Source organism: Rhinopithecus roxellana, chromosome 10 (assembly GCF_007565055.1).
Source record: "Rhinopithecus roxellana isolate Shanxi Qingling chromosome 10, ASM756505v1, whole genome shotgun sequence".
NCBI lineage: Eukaryota > Metazoa > Chordata > Mammalia > Primates > Cercopithecidae > Rhinopithecus > Rhinopithecus roxellana.
Window position 1 is genome coordinate 139,393,302 of NC_044558.1, and position 19,987 is coordinate 139,413,288.

The window sequence follows — 19,987 nt, forward strand, 5'->3', positions numbered from 1 at the left end:
TTGTTTTCTGCAAGGTGTTAAAAATGAAAATAAGATTGTTCTAATAACATTGAAGTGTCATGAGTATGTGTGTATGATACAAGCGAAATTGATGGGTAACTACTTGCAGTATAATTCTTTTAGAATTATGTACTTTTAGATTGACTTACCAGAACTGCTGAAATAAAAAACACTCCATTTTGATTTGAAATAGTGGGAACATTGGCTCTGCTGCAGTGATTTTTAAGTGTATACATGCCCCACTGTGAATGGATTAAGGTCATCATTGGTGCTGCATTGAGGTCATTCAGAGACTTTCTTTTGCCATTGCAGGTAGAGCGGGAAAAGGCCATTCTTTTGGCCAACCTACAGGAGTCACAGACACAGCTGGAACACACCAAGGGGGCACTGACGGAGCAGCATGAGCGCGTGCACCGGCTCACAGAGCACGTCAATGCCATGAGGGGCCTGCAAAGCAGCAAGGAGCTCAAGGCCGAGCTGGACGGGGAGAAGGGCCGGGACTCAGGGGAGGAGGCCCATGACTATGAGGTGGACATCAATGGCTTAGAGATCCTTGAATGTAAATATAGGGTGGCAGTAACTGAGGTGATTGATCTGAAAGCTGAAATTAAGGCCTTAAAGGAGAAATATAATAAATCTGTAGAAAACTACACTGATGAGAAGGCCAAATATGAGAGTAAAATCCAGATGTATGATGAGCAGGTGACAAGCCTTGAGAAGACCACCAAGGAGAGTGGTGAGAAGATGGCCCACATGGAGAAGGAGTTGCAAAAGATGACCAGCATAGCCAATGAAAATCACAATACTCTTAATACGGCCCAGGATGAGTTAGTGACATTCAGTGAGGAGTTAGCTCAGCTTTACCACCATGTATGTCTGTGTAATAATGAAACTCCCAATAGGGTCATGCTGGATTACTATAGGCAGAGCAGAGTCACCCGCAGTGGCAGCCTGAAAGGGCCTGATGATCCCAGAGGACTTTTGTCCCCACGATTAGCCAGGCGGGGTGTGTCATCCCCGGTAGAAACAAGGACCTCATCTGAACCAGTTGCAAAAGAAAGCACAGAGGCCAGCAAAGAACCAAGTCCAACTAAGACCCCCACAATCTCTCCTGTTATTACTGCCCCACCGTCGTCTCCAGTATTGGATACAAGTGACATCCGCAAAGAGCCAATGAATATCTACAACCTTAATGCCATAATCCGGGACCAAATCAAGCATCTGCAGAAAGCTGTGGACCGGTCCTTGCAACTGTCTCGTCAAAGAGCAGCGGCTCGGGAGCTAGCCCCCATGATTGATAAAGACAAGGAAGCCTTAATGGAAGAGATCCTCAAGCTAAAGTCCCTGCTGAGCACCAAACGGGAGCAGATCGCCACATTGAGGGCAGTGTTGAAAGCCAACAAGCAGGTAATCTCATTCTACTGGTGAAAACATGCTAGTTAAAGCTTTCTTAACTAATTTATTCCCTAATTTATTGAGTATCCAGTATCATCGAGATGAGAGTTCAGATTCTTGGTCAGTGGAGAAGTAAAACCATGTCCCAGTGTCAGATCAGAATGTCATAATAATTATTATTTTTAAATGAGTGAATGGATGAAATATCTGTGCCCAGCTAGGTGGAGGCAGAGGTGAGGAAGTTAAAAACATAGGAGAAGATCCAGATGTCTTCCCGCAGATGTAGAAAGGCAGCTCAGGCGGTGCTGGGCTGAAGCCTGGCAGTGAGTAGCTGTGGAAACAGGAGATGGAGGGTGGCAGAATAGGCTGGCAAGACAGGTTACACCAACCAGGGAGATACAGCAAGAAAGACAGACACCCAGCAGGCAGCCAGAGCAAACAGGGAAATCTGGGTGCAGATCATGAAGAAGGTCTAATGGTCAATAACTGGACCCCGGCTTTGGAGCTGGAGGTTCAGATGGAAGACTCAATTTCTAGGGGTATAGCAAGAATTTTTTGTTTTTGTTTTTGTTTTTTGTTTGTTTGTTTTGAGACAGTCTCGCTCTGTTGCCCAGGCTGGAGTGCAGTGGCGCCATCTCAGCTCACTGTAACCTCCGCCTCCTGGGTTCAAGCGATTCTCATGCCTCAGCCTCCCAAGCAGCTGGGATTACAGGCGTGTGCCACCATGCCTGGCTAATTTTTTGTATTTTCAAATAGACAGGATTTCGCCATATTGTCTAGGCTGGTCTTGAACTGCTGACCTCAAGTGATCCGCCTGTCTCGACCTCCCAAAGTGCTGGGATTACAGACGTGAGCCACCACACCCAGCCAAGTATAGCAAGATTAAAAGGAATGTTTTGTCCTTCATCCCAAACCTAGAGAAACAAGAGCGCTAAATAAATGAACAAGTCAGGGATGAAAGGCAAGACAACTGTGAGGAACTGAGTTACAGAAACAAAGCCAGACAGATTGTTACCAACAAATTAAATAGTTCGGGGCCACTTTAGCAAGCAAATGAGAGAGAGTGTGTGTGTGAGAGAGTATGAGAATGAGCTCTACCTGTGCTAGTGACCACATATCTGAAATTTAGGTTCATATGGGATGTTAACTCACGTGGGTCAGAGCTTAAGTAATAGGGAGCTTTTCCTAGCTATTGATCTTGTCCTTCTGGACAAGTAGTAATATTACAACATGAACCTGTCTAATTCCAAGCCCTCTTTAATGACTGAAATTGTTTTGCTCCCTTGAGTTTTACCGGGGTGGTAGTGCTGCAAAGTATAGGCAGAAAAATTCTTTTCACCTTTATTTAGTTTATCTGAAAAGATAGCCTCAAAAGACACATATTTGAGAAAGGTGCTGAATAAGTGTTGGTGTTGATAAAGAGAAGCAACAAAGCACCAAATGCCCTCTTGCAAACGCAAGCAGTGCCAGTGAATAGTAGGTCAGGGGAGCTCTTGGTCTTTGGAGATTGAGGGTTAATTTCAGATTCAGAATGCCTTCTCCGTTTGCCATTATCTGGGGAAAACCATGCCCTTATTATGTCATCTACAGTGCAATTTTCAAGTCCTCATCTCTAGTTCCCATAAATCTATTTATATAATTGACATCTATACCATAGGTTATAATACTGTTTGCACTATTAACATGTTTTATATAAACCAAAGGGCAAAATACAACTTTATTTTGTGTTGTCACTTTAGAAAAATAGAAAAGATTAGAGTGAGTGAAGAGTTTGTGAGAGATCTGACTCCAATTTTAGGTCAGAATAAAGGAATTTATTATTATAACTCTGCTATAATTTAAAGACTCAGTGATTCAGAGTGGTCATAAATAACCAATACCATATTAGATAAGGCTTACACAACCTTTATCAAGGACATGCTATCCCAGGGCATTCTTGGCCAAGCCATCGAGGTAACTTCTCTGACTTCTTCCTAAAGGTTAAATATTAACAATTTAGGGCCGGGCGCAGTGGCTCACGCCTGTAATCCCAGCACTTGGGGAGGCCAAGGCGGGCGGATCACTTGACGTCAGGAATTTGAGACCAGCCTGACCAACATGGAGAAACCCTGTCCCTACTAAAAATACAAAATTAGCCAGGCATGGTGCTGCGTGCCTATAATCCCAGCTACTCCGGAGGCTGAGGCAGGAGAATCCTTGAACCCGGGAGGTGGAAGTTGCAGTGAGCTGAGATTGAGTGATTGCACTCCAGCCTGGACAACAAGAATGAAAATCTGTCTTAAAAAAAAAAAAAATCAAGATGCTTAACTGAAACAGAGGTATAGATAAGGACACTTGGCCCACCAACAGAGCATAATTTGTGAACTAGCATTCATTGATTACATATTTTCTGGGGGGCAGTAATAAAATAACATATTTTCAGGGATACAAAAATAAATGACATACTCTAGTAGGAATTCCACAATTGCCTATAGCTATTTATAAGATAGGACTCATCAAGCGCTTTAGAGTGATGTAAACAGTACCACGGGAATTCAGAACAGAACAAAGCATTCCTAGCTGAAGTTTTATTTTCACAGTTTTTTGTGGTACAGGTTGAGTATCCCTTTTCCAAAATGTTCAGGATGAGAAATGTTTCAGATTTTGGATTTTGGACATTTGCATATATATATATAATGAGATATCTTGGGGATGGGATCCAAGTCCAAATGTGAAATTTCATGAGACAGGAAACAAGAAATTTCATGTATTCATATATACATAGCCTGATGGTAATTTTATACAATATTTTTAATAATTTTGTGGCTGAAACAAAATTTTGACTGACTCATTACGTGAAGTCAAGTGCAGAATTTTGTGGCATCATGTCAGCACTCAAAAGGTTTCAGATTTTGAAGCATTTTGGGTTTTGGATTAAGGATGTTCAACCTGTACCATTTGCATTACATTAGAGTTACAGTCTATATGGACTCAGTAAATTAAATGAAAACCCGTTTCTAGTGATGCATTTGGTCTACATGTTCATTATGTTGGGCCTGTTGCTGTGATGCTTATGTACCATAAATAACTTTAAGTATTAACAGATGACATTCACTATATTTAGACATTGTGGAATGTTCATTTTTAAGGTTAAGGTGAGAATTCTGGGGTACAGGGGTAAAAAGGAAATCTCCCTGTTTTAAAATAGGCATTCTACTATACAGCCATGGGAAAGAATGAGATCGTGTCATTTGCAGGGACATAGTTGGAGCTGGAGACCATTATCCTTAGCAAACTAACACAGGGACAGAAAACCAGATACCGCATATTCTCACTTATAAGTGGGAGCTAAATGATGAGAGCAAATAGACACATAGAGGGGAACAACACCCACTGGTTCCTATTGGAGGCTGCAGGATGAGAGGAAGGAGAGGATCAGGAAAAATAAAGAATGGATACTAGGCTTAATACCTGGGTGAAGAAATAATTGGTACGACAAACCCCCATGACACACATTTACCTATGTAACAAACCTGCACATCCTGCACCTGTACCCCTGAACTTAAAATAAAAGTTAAAAATAAATAAAATAAGCATTCTGTAGTCTCTATGAATCTTCTCATTTACTTAAGGATTTTTTCGTAGGCACAGTGCCTTCTGATGAAGTCAGTAAATACTTATGAAGCACCATCCATCTAGCACTGTGCTACATGCTGAAGATTCAAAGACTAACACATGGTCCCTGCCTTCCAGAAGACTCAGCCTCCTGGGGATGTCAGGATAGAAACACAATTACAGTTCAGCATTACACGTGCTGTAATCCAAGTTATAAGAACAATGCAGAGGAAGCAACTCAGGTTTCCTAGAGTAGCGGAAAAGACTTCACAGAAGCAATTATACTTTAGTTTGTTCTTAAAGGATAAGGAGTTGTTTTCCAGAGGAGGAGGAAGTAATTCCAGACAGAACAGTAGGTAGAGAGGCTTAGGAGTGACAAAATAGAATGATATATTCAGGGAATGCTCACAAAGGTCTACATGGCTGGAAATAAGACTTTTTTATTTAGAAAGTCAACTTTGTAGTGTGTGGAGAATGTGGTGAATGCAGACATCAGCAAATCCAATGAGTTATGAATACTTAAAATTACTTAATTCTGGAAAAACTTTGCACAGTCTATGGACAAACAAATCTACAAACAAAACTGAGGCTTTGGGGTATTTGTCACAAACAATAAATAAGTTTGTATTTCTATTTCAGGTCTAGCTCTTCTGTTATCCCCCTCTTTATTCCCCTTAGATACTGACCATGGGACTCTGTGCTTACAAATTTGTTACATCTACATTTTCACAACTTAAACATACTTTTCTGTTTTAAATGAATATGTGTCTAAGCTTTTTAAACACTAAACAACTGCCATTTTTCCCTAGGTCAATTTCTGCATTGTGGATAATTTTCTGAATGTGTAATATTTCTGAAGATTCCTCCAAGTATTAACACTACAGAACATACAGAAGTATTTTATAAGTAAAGTCTCATTTTAATCTGAATTTAAATCCAATCAAAACTCATAAGAAACTACTTCGGAACCAAAACAGTAACAAAGTACCCCATCCCAACATTGATTTAATTAAGAAAGAATTTATTTCTATAGATGTTGGCACTTTGCATATGAAGGTTTCAAGCTGCCCATTTCAAGCCCCAAAAGCAATGTTAAAAACCAGGGTAGTCTTCCTGGGAAATCCCATTAGTAATGGATTTCTCTACTAGTAATGGGGTTTTTCATTAGTATGGGGTATTTGTATACATTCTGAAAATTTATAGTTTCCAGTTCGTAAAAATAATGTGTTCCCAGTTTGGCTTCAACATGCAAACTATGTGCTATGCATCAAACGGGCAGTCCCTAAGTATACACTGATTTTATGCATTGATTCAGTCAGTGTGTTTTTTTTACTCATGTGTGTGCCAGGGTAGCTCTTGATTTGAAACACTGTTAATTCCAAGAACTTCAGACATGCCCAAATCCCAGCTTCAAACAAATGTTTTAACTCATTCAACATTTCGTAACCCCTACTTTTATGGAGAATTTTAAGGAATTATATTTGACTCTTTCATTGTTTGGACAAATTATATGCAAATTAGAAAGTAATTAGTTCTCTATCACTTCTTTTCCTTAAACATATAACATGGATTTATAGTTTATCATATACTCATATTATAAATTACAATGGTGTATGTCTTTTATTCTATGTTTTGGGCCCACAGAGCACAGGTGACAAAATTTGAGTTCTAACATATTCTAATTTGATTATTCCAATAGAAGCTCTGCTTCTTTATGAAATAATTAGTAAAATTTTTCTTGTATAAAGTTTCATTTTGGCTCTCTCCTTGTCCTGAAATCCCATACTTTCAACAATCTGCATTAAATATTTATTAAACTACTGGCATTCTCTTAGCTCCTGATACTGACTCTGGCTCACAGCGGGCTTATAGGGCAATTTAACTACATTATGAATTCACAACACATTTTGACATTAAAGAAAAACTTTCCTCTGTCTGAAGCGCATACCTATGTTTATATAAAATGTAACCAAATCAATTTCACTTTCCTTTTATAAAAGAACATAATAGGCCCAGCATGAAGCAATCTGTATGATGGATTTTCCTGATATGAAAATTGTAAGCAGTGTGATTTTCTGCTTTAGACAGCTGAGGTGGCGCTAGCTAATCTCAAGAACAAATATGAAAATGAAAAAGCAATGGTGACTGAAACCATGACGAAGCTTAGAAATGAACTGAAGGCTTTGAAAGAAGATGCTGCAACCTTCTCCTCCCTGAGAGCAATGTTTGCAACAAGGTAACAGTATTTTCTTCCTACGACTGGGTAGGAAGGCTTTAAAATTCACAGCCCTGCCTTTGTGCATGTTGAGTATATTCGGTGTGTACTCTCGGATGGCTAAGTGTGAAGAAAATCTGTGGAAGTCCACTCTGATGTATCTAAAATTTTGCAAGCCTTCTGTGCTGTTTTCCAGAGCCCCCTACTGAACACTCTGGATCCAGAAATTCTATTACATAAAAATATTTTTTAAGTGAGTTAATATTAATAGATTGTTTCTACAATTTATGCACCCCAAAGAGACTCGCCTTCCAAATAAAAAGCTTTCAATAAGGAAAAAAACCCCACTTCCTAGAATAGCTAAATAATATCACCTCTGAAATAGAGTTCTGTGAAGGAAGTACATGAAAGTATATAAAAGCGCCGTACCTTTAGTACTGTGTGAGAAGATACCATCATAATGAAGGTTAATCATCATCATACCAGCTAATTACTTAGTTTTTTTTTTTTTTTTTTTTTTTTTTTTTTGAGACAGAGTCTCACTCTGTCACCCAGGCTGGAGGGCAGTGGCGCGATCTCAGCTCACTGCAAGCTCCACCTCCCGGATTCTAGAGAGTCTCCTGCCTCACCCTCCCGGGTAGCTGGGACTACAGGCACCCGCCACCACGCCCAGCTAATTTTTTGTATTTTTAGTAGAGACAGGGTCTCAATCTCCTGACCTCATGATCCACCCGCCTCAGCCTCCCAAAGTGCTGGGATCAAAGGCATGAGCCACCTCACCCAGCTTTTTTTTTCTTTTTGAGACAGAGTCTTGCTCTGTCGCCCAGCTGGAGTGCAGTGGCGCGATCTTGGCTAACTGCAAGCTCGGCCTCCTGGGTTCACACCATTCTCCTGCCTCAGCCTCCCGAGTAGCTGGGACTACAGGCGCCCACCACCACACCTGGCTAATTCTTTGTACTTTTAGTAGAGACAGGGTTTCACCATGTTAGCCAGGATGGTCTTGATCTCCTGACCTCATGATCCGCCCGCCTCGGCCTCCCAAAGTGCTCGGATCACAGGTGTGAGCCACTGCGCCCGGCCATATTTTGTTTTTAAATGTGAAGTGATTAAGAATGTATTTGATATGAAGTTTTCAGAATCTTGAGATTTTCAGTATACCGTTGAAATACATATTTTGCTGTCACAATGCAGTGTAAAAAAAAATTACTTTTGTTTTTTTGAGATAGGGTCTCTGTCACCCAGGCTGAAGTGCAGTGGCGCCATCTCGGTTCACGGCAGCCTGGACATCCTGGGCTTAAGCAATCCTCCCACCTCACCTCAGCCTCCCGAGTAGCTGGGACTGCAGGCTTGCACCACCACACCTGCTAATTTTTGTGGGTTTTGTGGAGGCAGGATCTCGCCATGTTGCCCAGGCTGGTCTCAAATTCCTGGGCTCAAGAGATCCGCCCACCTTGGCCTCCAAAAGTCCTGAGTTAGGTTATGAGCCACCATGCCTGACCAAATCCCACCAATTATATATCTTGTATGATGCAAACTTGGTGCAAAATTCACAAATAATTACTATGTCTTTACTGGCAGATTTCGTAAATAATTTACATGTAGCAGATACATGTAAAAGTGTTAAAAACAAACAAAAAAAAAAGATCTCTTGAGCTTTATAGAAGTCCCCCAGAAACTCTCCAGCTTTCTTTGTATGTTAGGAGAGTACAGGCTTAAGCTCAGACCTTGTGATTGAATCTCTTGGAGATGGCAGTGAGAAGGCTGAGTGCCTGAAAGCCCACAGGGGTGCAGAGGAACTGGAGGGAACTGGCTTCTGGGTCTCAGGGCATGACAGTGTTTGGGGAATAGAATGTGTTTACCTGGCTGCTGTGGTGGACAGGATAGAGAATAGGAATAGGGCACAATGTCCACCTCTTTGATGAAAGAATCAGGATTACATTTGGAATCAAGAAAACATAAATTTCCTCTTTGAGAAGGAAACTTTTAAAAATGTCAAAGGACATTTCAAGTCTGAATCTGATTTATATAAGAATTATTATCCCCTAGCCAGGCACGGTGGCTCACACCTGTAATCCCAGCACTTTGGGAGGCCAAGACGGGTGGATCACCTGAGGTCAGGAGTTTGAGACCAGCATGGCCAACATGGTGAAACCCTGTCTCTACTAAAAATACAAAAATTAGCCAGGCATGGTGGCACACGCCTGTAGTCCCAGCTACTCAGGAGGCTAAGGGAGGAGAATTGCTTGAACTGGGAGGCGGAGCTTGCAGTGAGCTGAGATCCGGCCACTGCACTCCAGCCTGGGTGATAGAGCAAGACTCCGTCTCAAAAATAATAATAATAGTTTTTTATAAAAAGGAATTGTTATCCCCAAATTGTCCATTTTCACATACTTTTTTTTGGCATGAACAATATTTATTATTCATATTTTAGTGGGTAAATAATTTCAGAAAAAAAAAAAAAAACTCAGAATGAGCTTTTTCCCCACGCCACCTCTATCTTCCAAATGTATATGTGCTCAGGTTTTGCCTTTGGTAAGGAAAAAAGATCACTAAGCTTATCTTCCTTCTTTGGCACAAGTATGAAACCTGAATAAAGATGTTTCGGACAGCCTGCTATATCTGTATCAAACCTTGTGCAAATCTTGGTTTTTGCAGGGTTTTCTGTTTTTTGTTTTTTTGACAACTCATTACTCTGTCATCTAGTTGAGAAATCATTGAAAATACTCAGTTTTCTAATTCAGGCAAATCAGTCAAATTAACAAAAGCAACAGCTGCAATCTCTACTAAAACTAAAACGTATAAATATAGATAAGGAAATGTTTTCTTTATAAACATTATTATTTTGGATATTATAGGCTATAATATAAACTTGTTACATTCCTCCAAAGAATACAATGTTATACAGTAAAAAGAGCTACTGTAAGACACTTCAGGTACTGTGGACTTTGTGGGAGACTTGACCGGTATTCTGCTATTACACAGCAGCCCCAAAATAACTCTGTCCCTGGGGTTTAAGACGTTGCCTATTAAGACTGTCTCCATATGGGCTGGGTGCAGTGGCTGATACCTGTAATCCCAGCACTTTGGGAGACTGAGGCAGGAAGATCACTTGAGGCCAGGAGTTCGAGACCAGTCTGGGCAACATAGTGAGAACCTGTCTCTTTAAAAAATGATTATGACTGGGCATGGTGACTCATGCCAGTAATCCCAGCACTTTGGGAGGCCAGGGTGGGAGGATCACTTAAGGTCAGGAGTTTGAGACCAGCCTGGCCAACATGGTGAAACCCCATCCCTACTAAAAAAATACAAAAATTAGCCAGGCATGGTGGCACACTCCTGTAATTCCAACTAATTCGGAGGCTGAGGCATGAGGATTGCTTGAACCTGGGAGGCAGAGGTTGCAGTGAGCCAAGATCACGCCACTGCACTCCAGCCTGGGCAATACAGCAAGACTGAGTCTCAAAAAACAAACAAAACAACAACAAGAAAATAATAATAAACTTTTTTTAAATGTCCTGTCTATCCTTCATTGTATGGATGAACATACATTCCAATTTTCTGCTATTATAGGTTATCTACATTCTATTGCTGGACCTTTAAACCAGTCTTCTAAATTTCTAAATTTCAGTCAAATTTATTACTTTTCAACTTAAGTCCAAATTCAATTTCACCAAGATTTTCCCCTGACCCCTTCTCTGTTTTGGTTCCAGATGTGATGAATATGTCACCCAGTTGGATGAGATGCAGAGACAGTTAGCAGCTGCAGAGGATGAGAAGAAGACTCTAAACACTTTGTTACGAATGGCTATCCAGCAAAAACTCGCCCTGACCCAGAGGCTGGAGGACTTAGAGTTTGACCATGAGCAGTCCCGACGCAGCAAAGGCAAACTTGGAAAGAGCAAGATCGGCAGCCCTAAAGTAAGTGGGGAGGCATCAGTCACCGTGCCCACCATAGACACTTACCTCCTGCATAGTCAGGGCCCACAGACACCCAACATTCGGGTCAGCAGTGGCACTCAGAGGAAAAGGTATGCATGCAGCAATCTTCATAGTACGGTGCAGTGGCCAGATTTTAGTTAACTGCAAAAATGAATGTGCTCTTGTTGTGGAGGATGGAGGAGGGGAAGGAAAAGAAAAAATGGGAGCTGGCATATAAATGATCCTTGCTAATGTGGGTCTTTCCAGATCAAAACCTTTTTGATAATTGTGTTTATGTAGTCCTTTCTAACCCCCTGCCCAATCCCTCCTCTTGATTAATCGTAATATAATTTTCAAGTGTCTGTTCATATTTTTGCTGCTCTTTGTATGTGTAAATATGCCTCTCCCTTCCCTCCAACCTAAGAATTAGTAGATAAAGGTGGATATTAAGAATGAAGCGTGTTCTACCTGGGTTATAATTTTAAAAGTCGTTGTACCTTTGGAAATGGTGCTGTTTATCAGCTTCTCTTTAACGGGACAAGGATATGAATATGTTCTCTTAGGGTAACTTTTGTCCATATGACCAAAATTGATGACGGACTGAAAGGGGATGTCTATATCTAGATAAAATGGGGTGGAATACGCACAGTCCTTTTCTCGAAAGCGGTTTTGTGCTTTTCCATTTGGCATGGGAATATTGCCCAGAGAAACCACTCGTAAGGTTTTTAGGGGCTTGATTGTGTGACCTCTTTCCAGAGTCCTGGCTGTTGAGTTACTTACTATGTATTTTCGGTTAATGGTAACATTTTTATTTTAGGAGCTTTCATTAAAGACTCAAATAATATATTTTCTATTTGCGGTTCAAGCTGACTAACTGTAATAAATCTCTTTTCCAGTATCCAGAACAGTTTCCAAATAGGGTTGTATCCTGATGTGGAAACTTAAAAAAAAAAATAGCAAAAATATTGATTTATATGGTTAAACAATGAAATGCCAATATAAATAATGTTGTCACTGGTGAGGCGTTGAAAGGTAATTAAAGTAAAACTTTTTTGTTTCCTATATGTATTTTTCTTGGATCTCCTGCAAGACAATTTTCACCTTCCCTTTGTGATCAGAGCCGTCCCAGGACTTCAGGGGCTTCCTACCTACAGAATTTATTAAGAGTTCCCCCTGATCCCACCTCCACAGAATCATTTCTTCTGAAGGGCCCCCCCTCCATGAGTGAATTCATCCAAGGGCACCGTCTCAGCAAGGAAAAAAGGTTAACCGTGGCTCCACCAGGTAAACATTTTTTCCTTGGGTGCATGTGATGCAAATGATTAGTTGAGTAGACTCTCCCCTTCCTTCCAGTCACTCAGGCCCACCCATCTGCAGAGTCTACCTTTGATGATGTATAAATTCCTACAAGTCAAGTAAAAACTTCCTTACACTTAGCTTCCTGTTTCCTCCTTTACTCATATTCCTTAGAATGACAGACTTCCATTTAACAGCCAAAGATGGCAAATGAGAGTTGGAAGGACTGGGATAGGAAAAGGGAAATTAGCAACAAGCACAATACATACACACTTGGATCCTATTTGCAGTTTGGTAGTTCATGGCGATTCCATCTTGGTCGGATTTGGCCAGTTCTCTCTTATCATTTTTAATGTAGTTTCCGTAAAGGGAACCATATGTATAACAAGGCTTTTGGGCTGATTTCCTTTTGTAGTGACTCAGAATGTCTCCTCAATCATTATATTGAGAATAAAAGTAAAACCCTCTAAGATTTTGCTCCTCAAGAACATTTAGGTCTTAGTATAATGTTCTTGTAGCTTGCAAGCCCCCATTGGTTAATGCTTACCAACATGCTCACAGTTAGCTTCACTATTTTGCATTTTTCTTCCTTCCTTCCTTCCTTTCATTCTTTTTACTTGTTCTATGAAGAGGCCTAAATTGAAAATGTGACATATGGCAAATAGAGAACATGTGACTTCTTGCAAATAAAAATGATCCTTTTGAGGAATCCCTGCATGTGAGTATAGGGCAGAAGTGGCAAACAAGGAGCCCATAAACCAAAGTAAGCTTAAGGGCAGCTGTTATTTGACTATTGCCAGAAAATAAAAAATAAAACTAATTCAAGTTAGTTATCGACAGTTAAAAATTCAAGAGATTTTGTATGAGCATCAGTATTTCTGGCCTCTTTTGGAAGATTCTGAATATCTGGCAGCCCTAGGTCTGCATTAACGCATGTCAACACCTGTTGGAACTCTGTAGTGGCTGTTGCTGTTAGGGCAAGCTCTGCACTTTGCCACAGTCCCCACTCCTCCTTATTACTTATACCCAGCCTGCTATCCTCATTTCTATTCTCTTCTGGCCCCTCCTGTAGTCTTTGAGTTTGCCACCGCTGAAATAGAATTTATTTTTTCATTTTACCTTAATTCCTTTTTGCAAACCTCAGCCTTTGAATCTCTAATACTTTCCTTATCTGATTCATGGAATCAGCCTACTGATTGGGATTAAAAGATGTGGTGTAGAAACTGATAGTGCATTTCACGTTCTAAAGGTGTTTGAGGAAATTGGTAGTGATAATGCGTTGGAATGGTGTAATAGCCAAAATATACACCTAAGAAGAAAAAAAGTAAAAACTGCTTGGTGTTTTTAATTTCATAACTGATTTCCTATTGTTTTAGACCTCCTTGGAAGGTACCTTGAAGTATTCTGTGAATCACCAAAGTGGTAATGATTTATCAGGATACCTAACTCGGATAAAACCCACAAAAGTCTTCTTTTTAGTGTTCCAAATGGATTTAGTAGCACTATCTACTGGAACTTAGAAAAGAAATTGGTATGATTAATAAATAACTCCTATTGTTGTTTAATTAAAAGATAACATCTCAGTAAGGTTAAAAATAATCAATGTTAACAACAATAACTGTTTTCATTTTTGTATGACTGGTTTTTGTTTACATGGATATATATTTTATATTGTTATCATTACATTGTTTAAGCCATGAACATTATATCACAAGCTTTTCCATGTTGCTATCTAGTCTTTTATTTGTTAAAGTTATTGTGTCATAGATTTTGTTTCAGATGCTGTTACCACATTAATCACTACTTCCCCTCTTGTCCACTGAGGTAGTTTTTCATTGTTTGTTATATTATAGAGTACTGCTGGGAATATCCTCATGCATTCAGCTTCTCATCTATTAAATTTTTCTCAGGAGTGAGATCACTCAGTTAAAAGTTGAACATCTTTATGTTTTTTGCTCCATTCTGATGTTGCTGTCAAGAAGGGTATATCAATGTACTAAAAGCTCATAAAACACTTTCCTGTTTTCCCACATTGGGAATCTTTCTGCGACTTTATACACACTGTACACATCTTACAACTCTAAAGTCAGTTAGCATACATGAATAAGAGTACCAGTATATTGTCTTAAACTCTTTAGTTTTGAATAACCAGAAAATACCTTAGAAATTGACCTTAGAAATGATTACTATTTATGAGATTTGAGGCTGAGTGCGGTGGTTCACCCCTGTAATCCCAGCACTTTGGGAGGCCGAGGCAGGTGAATCACTTGGGCTCAGGAGTTTTAGACTAGCCTAGGCAACATGGTGAAACCCCATCTCTACAAAAAATACAAAAATTAGCCAGGTGTGGTAGTGGGCGCCTGTAGTCCCAGCTACTCAGGAGGCTGAGGTAGGATCCCTTGAGCCAGGGAGGCGGAAGTTTCAGTGAACTGAGATGGCACCACTACACTCCAGCCTGGGTGACAGAGTGGGAAACCGTCTCAGAAAAAAAAAAAAGATTAGAGATATAAGGAATGTGGAATTCAGAATAATCACCAGACCAGAAGAGTACGCTGACAGCTTAACATATTGATAACCTTTATAATTCTCACCATTTATGTAAAGTTAAAATAAAACAGGAAAGGAAGTAAAGCTGTTATTATAGCCTTAGGAATTTTTAATTATGTATCATGGAATCAACCAGATTAACGCTTAATAAATTCTTATCAAATCAGTCTTAGCAACATTTTCTAAAAGGTCCTAGTTCAATGAATTACTATAGAAAGTGACTGACCATCCACACCAAATAAATTGTAGCTTCTATAAATATCTGCATTATTACCAATATATGTTATTTTCCCTCAACTGAACTATATAGGGTAAAACATATCAAACATTCATTATGATGCTTTTACTATATAAAATCTTTTCATTAAGCCAAGAAAGATAAAATATGCCATATATGACCAGTCTCATGTTCTATATAAGAAATATCATAAGCCTATGGGAAATAATAGATTTTATGAGTATTTTTAAATTCATGAGTTTAACCATTATAACATTTGCTAGCTAATAACAGTATCTATTAGTCATTTTAAACAGAAAGTTCTCTATTAATTTGTCAGAATGTTTTTGATAAGCTAAAAACTAAAATATATTTCTAAAATATATTTTTAATACATGTTTTTAGGTGATTTTTAAATCACCTAAAAATATATTTTTAATATATTTTAATACATGTTTTTAGGTGATTTTTAAATCACCTAAAAATATATTTTTAATATATTTTAATACATGTTTTTAGGTGATTTTTAATTATTCTAATATGGGCTTTATTTTTCTTTTTTTTTTTTTTTTTTTTTTTTTTTTTGGAGACGGAGTCTCGCTCTGTCACCCAGGCTGGAGTGCAGTGGCCGGATCTCAGCTCACTGCAAGCTCCGCTTCCTGGGCTCACGCCATTCTCCTGCCTCAGCCTCCCGAGTAGCAGGGACTACAGGCGCCTGCCACCTCGCCCGGCTAGTTTTTTGTAGTTTTTAGTAGAGACAGGGTTTCACCGTGTTAGCCAGGATGGTCTTGATCTCCTGACCTTGTGATCCGCCCGTCTCGGCCTCCCAAAGTGCTGGGATTACAGGCTTGAGCCACCGCACCCGGCTGAGGCTTTATTTTTCTATTGAGGACAGTTGAAGCAATTATCTCAACTAAAAATGAAATTAGTTTAATTTGTTCTTAATCCTTCAGTTGAGGAATTGAGAGAGGTATGTCTCATTTAAAAATTTAAGACACAGAACATAAAATGTTATTTATTCTATATAAGAGATACTTTCAAATAGATTTTATTTCTATGAGATGGTAAACAGAAAACCTCATCTCCTCAAGTGCACAATTTCTCAATTCTGGAGAGTCAACTATAGGGTAGGCCATTAATTTTCAACATTAGTAGAATGTTTTATACTAATTAATGCATTATCCTGATTGATTTGCTGCATTAGTACAACCTTTTAAGGGAAAATTCTGGCGTTTCCCTCTGGCTGGCTCAGCTTCTGCAACCTCAGCCCTTGCAATTCCAGTGCTTCTGGCCATGGCTTGCTTGTTGATTTTCTTGCTCTTGACGTTATCCTTATCCTGGCACACAAATTCCAGTGTCCTTCCACATGCTCATCTTAGTTTTCACAGTTTCATTTGCCAGCTGGTCTGAGAAGTGCCTATCAGCCTTGATGACCTTGACTCAAAAGGGACCCTGTTGTCATCAAGGAGTTTGTAATTAGGCAGCAGATTGTATGTCTTCACAAAATTGTTGCCTATTTTTTAGTCAGCATTTTATCTTGATTCCTTAACTACCTAGGCCTATATCCTTCTCTTCCTCCTTCTTCTCTTCCTCCTCCTCATCATCTTCTTCATCATCATCTAACCATTTAATCAATAATTACAATCAGCCTGTCAGAATATGTAAAAGGAATCCATGTAATTCACAGGCAGGAGTTGTTATTTCTGTAGTAAAGACCTGACTGCAGCATTTACGCAAGATAAGTAGGAAATGGCAAACCTGGAGAAGCAAGTTTGAACTCAGTCTGGAAGTAATAGCCTAAGCAGCTTGCTCTTCACACTGTGTTTCCCATGTCACGCTTTTCCTCTTACATATCTTGCTTCTCCCTATCATTTCAATCTCCTCCCTTCCTCTGTTCCTCCCTCCTTCATCCCTCCCTCCCTCTCTTTCTCTGACACAGTGACTCAGCTAGTTTAAGAGAATGGTATTATTTTGAAGTCTGAAAATGTTTCTGTGACATTTTACATTTTACTGTTTTTTAAAGCAACTCACAGAAGTGTATTAGCCTTAGATACATAATCACCCCTTAAGATACATAGTCAACCACACACACCGATATGTTCATAGTAAAAACTGCCTTTATGTTTCACTGCATTCAAACAAGTAGACATTTGTTTGTTTCGTGTATTTCAAAGCCTATGTTCTTAAGCATGTACCAAAATCACATTTATTTCATTAATCCATTTACTCATTCACCAGAATTTAACAAAATTTAGTGAATATCTACTATGTGTCAGGCACTTTTCTTGGCTCTTGATATACAATGATATTCAAATAAAACTCATAGTCTGGTAGGGGAGGTAGAAGACAAATATGTACTGATATTAATAGATATTCCTGGAATAAATAAAGGAATTAGGGCGGTTAGGAACATCCTTCCAGAAGAAATGCAACGCTGGCCATGAAAGGTGGCTATACCGTAATAGGCAGAAGGTAGCCGCACAGGTTTGGGTCATGAGAAGAACCTTATAGGAAAGGAGGTCAGCTTGGCCCAGTGCCAATGAGCTCAGCGCTACAACCTGGTGCAGGACTTGGAAGTAATAGAAAGCGAGGCTGCGAAGGTGGACAGGGACCTGAAGACAGAGAGCCAGGTTAGTGAGAGCAGACCTTACCATGGGCATAGCTTAGCAGTTTTAAGAATAGGATCAGATTTTCATTTGATAAAATCACCCTGATGACAAGGTGGAGAATGGATTAGATGTGGGTAACATCTAAGATAAAGATGCAGGTACAGAGACTCATAAAATATGCAGATGAGAGGTAGTGCAGACCAGAATCAAAGCTGTGAGGAATAGGAATGTTTAAATATGTCCCAACTTACAATTCAACTATATATTTCATCAGCCAGCATGTCCTGTGCACACACGACCTGCTCTTACTGCTTTCCATGTTCTGTGTGTGGAAGGAGCTCAGTCAATCTTGTTTGAACTAATGGCCTCAGTGTTTTGTACTTTATAAATTATATTTTTTCCTATAGAGGCTTTTCTATTTATGTGTGTTCCACTTCCCATATCACTATACTTTCTTTTTCCACAGGATTCAATTATTGAACTAGTAGGAGTGAAGGGGTAGTCTGTTGAAACCTGTAATCTTTTAGGATTGTATTTTCTTTGAACATGTTTCCACAGAATTCTTCCCTGTAGGGGAAGGCCCAGGCACTTCTTGATGTCAGAATATGTTGTCTTTAGTTGGGAATCTGCCAAAACAAAAGTTAAATCAAAAATGTTAATTCCTGTCACCTCAGCATTTTGAGAAGCCAAAGCAGGAGGATTGCTTGAGCCCAGGAGTCCGAGACTGGCCTGGGTAACATAGCGAGACCTCGTCTCTCCATTAAAATTTAAAAATTAGCTGGATGTGCTGGCATGCACTCATAGTCCCAGCTGCTCAGGAGGCTAAGGCGGGAGGATTGCTTGAGTCGGGGAGGTCAAGGCTGCAGTGAGCCACTGCACTCCAATGAGTGGCGGAGTAAAAAGAAGAAAAAATATATTAATTCACAAAATTGTCAACCACATGTTGAGAAATACATTTTTAAACTTGCTGTATATTTTTCAATAGGTAATGGTTCAAAAATTTTTAAGTACAAAGGGTACACAGTAGATGGTAGATTTCTGCCACAACTGTGCCCACCCAACCAACCTTGTGTATTTTTCCAGAAACATTCTATACATATATAAGGAAATGCATATAAATATATACATATATAAAAACAAATATGCATTTTACATATGTATTAATACCATTGGCACAACCACAGACACTGTGCTTGCCGGGTTTTTTAATTGCTGTATCTGGGTTCTTCTTTCCTATCCATTCATCTTTTTGTTTCTTTTGAGTCAGAAGAAGTTATGAAGGGGAAGGAAGACATGCTTGAGCTCTTTTAGAAAGCTTGGAATGTTTCTATGTGTACGGTAGAAATATTTCTTGCCAAATGATAAAATGACAGCTACAAGAATGTTTGTATTCAGAACTATTCAATAGAAATATGATATAAACCACATATGTAAATTTAAATTCTCTAGTAGTCTAGTAGTCATGTTAGAAAAAGAAAAAGAAGTCAGGCGCCATGGCTCATGCCTATTATTCCAGCACTTTGGGAGGCCAAAATGGAGGATCACCTGAGCCCAGGAGTTCAAGACCAGCCTGGGCAACATGGTGAAACCATGTCTCTACAAAAAATAAAAAGATTATCCAGGCATAGTGGCATGCGCCTGTAGTCTCAGCTACTCAGGAGGCTGAGATGGGAGGATTGCTTGAGCCCAGAGATGGAGGCTGCAGTGAGCCGTGATCGTGCAACTGCACTCCAGGCTGGGTGACAGAGCAAGACCCTGTTTCAAAAAATAAATAAAAAGAAATAGATGAACTTAATTTTAGTAATAGATTTGAATTGACACACTATATCCATAATGTGATCATTTCAACATGGAATTCATAGGTGGCTAACACCTATAATTCCACTTTGGGAGGCTGAGGTGGGTGGATCCCTTTAGGCCAAGAGTTCAAGACCAGCCTGGGCATCATGGCAAAACCCTGTCTCTACAAAAACTACAAAAATTATCCAGTCATGGTGGTGCACGCCTGTAGTTCCAGCTACTCAGGAGTCCAAGCTGTGGGAATCCCTTAGGCCCAGGAAGCAGAGGTTGCAGTGAGCCAAGATTGTGCTAGTTCTCTCCAGCCTGGGTGACACAGTGAGACCCTGTCAAAAAAAAAAAATATATATATATACACACACACACACACACACACACACACACATACATGCATACATA

General features: G+C 39.6%; 1 protein-coding gene across 4 annotated transcripts in view; it reads left to right on the forward strand.

Moving 5' to 3' along the window:
* Nucleotides 1–19,987, forward strand: part of BICD1 (BICD cargo adaptor 1) — a 266,606-nt gene that overhangs the window by 212,731 nt on the left and 33,888 nt on the right. For 2 of the 4 annotated variants that reach the window (XM_030939519.1, XM_030939520.1), the window contains exons 5-7: nucleotides 313–1,407; nucleotides 7,074–7,225; nucleotides 10,915–11,122. In XM_030939519.1, coding sequence (XP_030795379.1) covers nucleotides 313–1,407; nucleotides 7,074–7,225; nucleotides 10,915–11,122 — 1,455 coding nt within the window. Of the gene's footprint in view, nucleotides 1–312; nucleotides 1,408–7,073; nucleotides 7,226–10,914; nucleotides 11,233–12,212; nucleotides 12,407–19,987 lie in introns of all 4 variants that reach the window. The other 2 variants (XM_010370979.2, XM_030939518.1) reach the window with 2 other exon arrangements.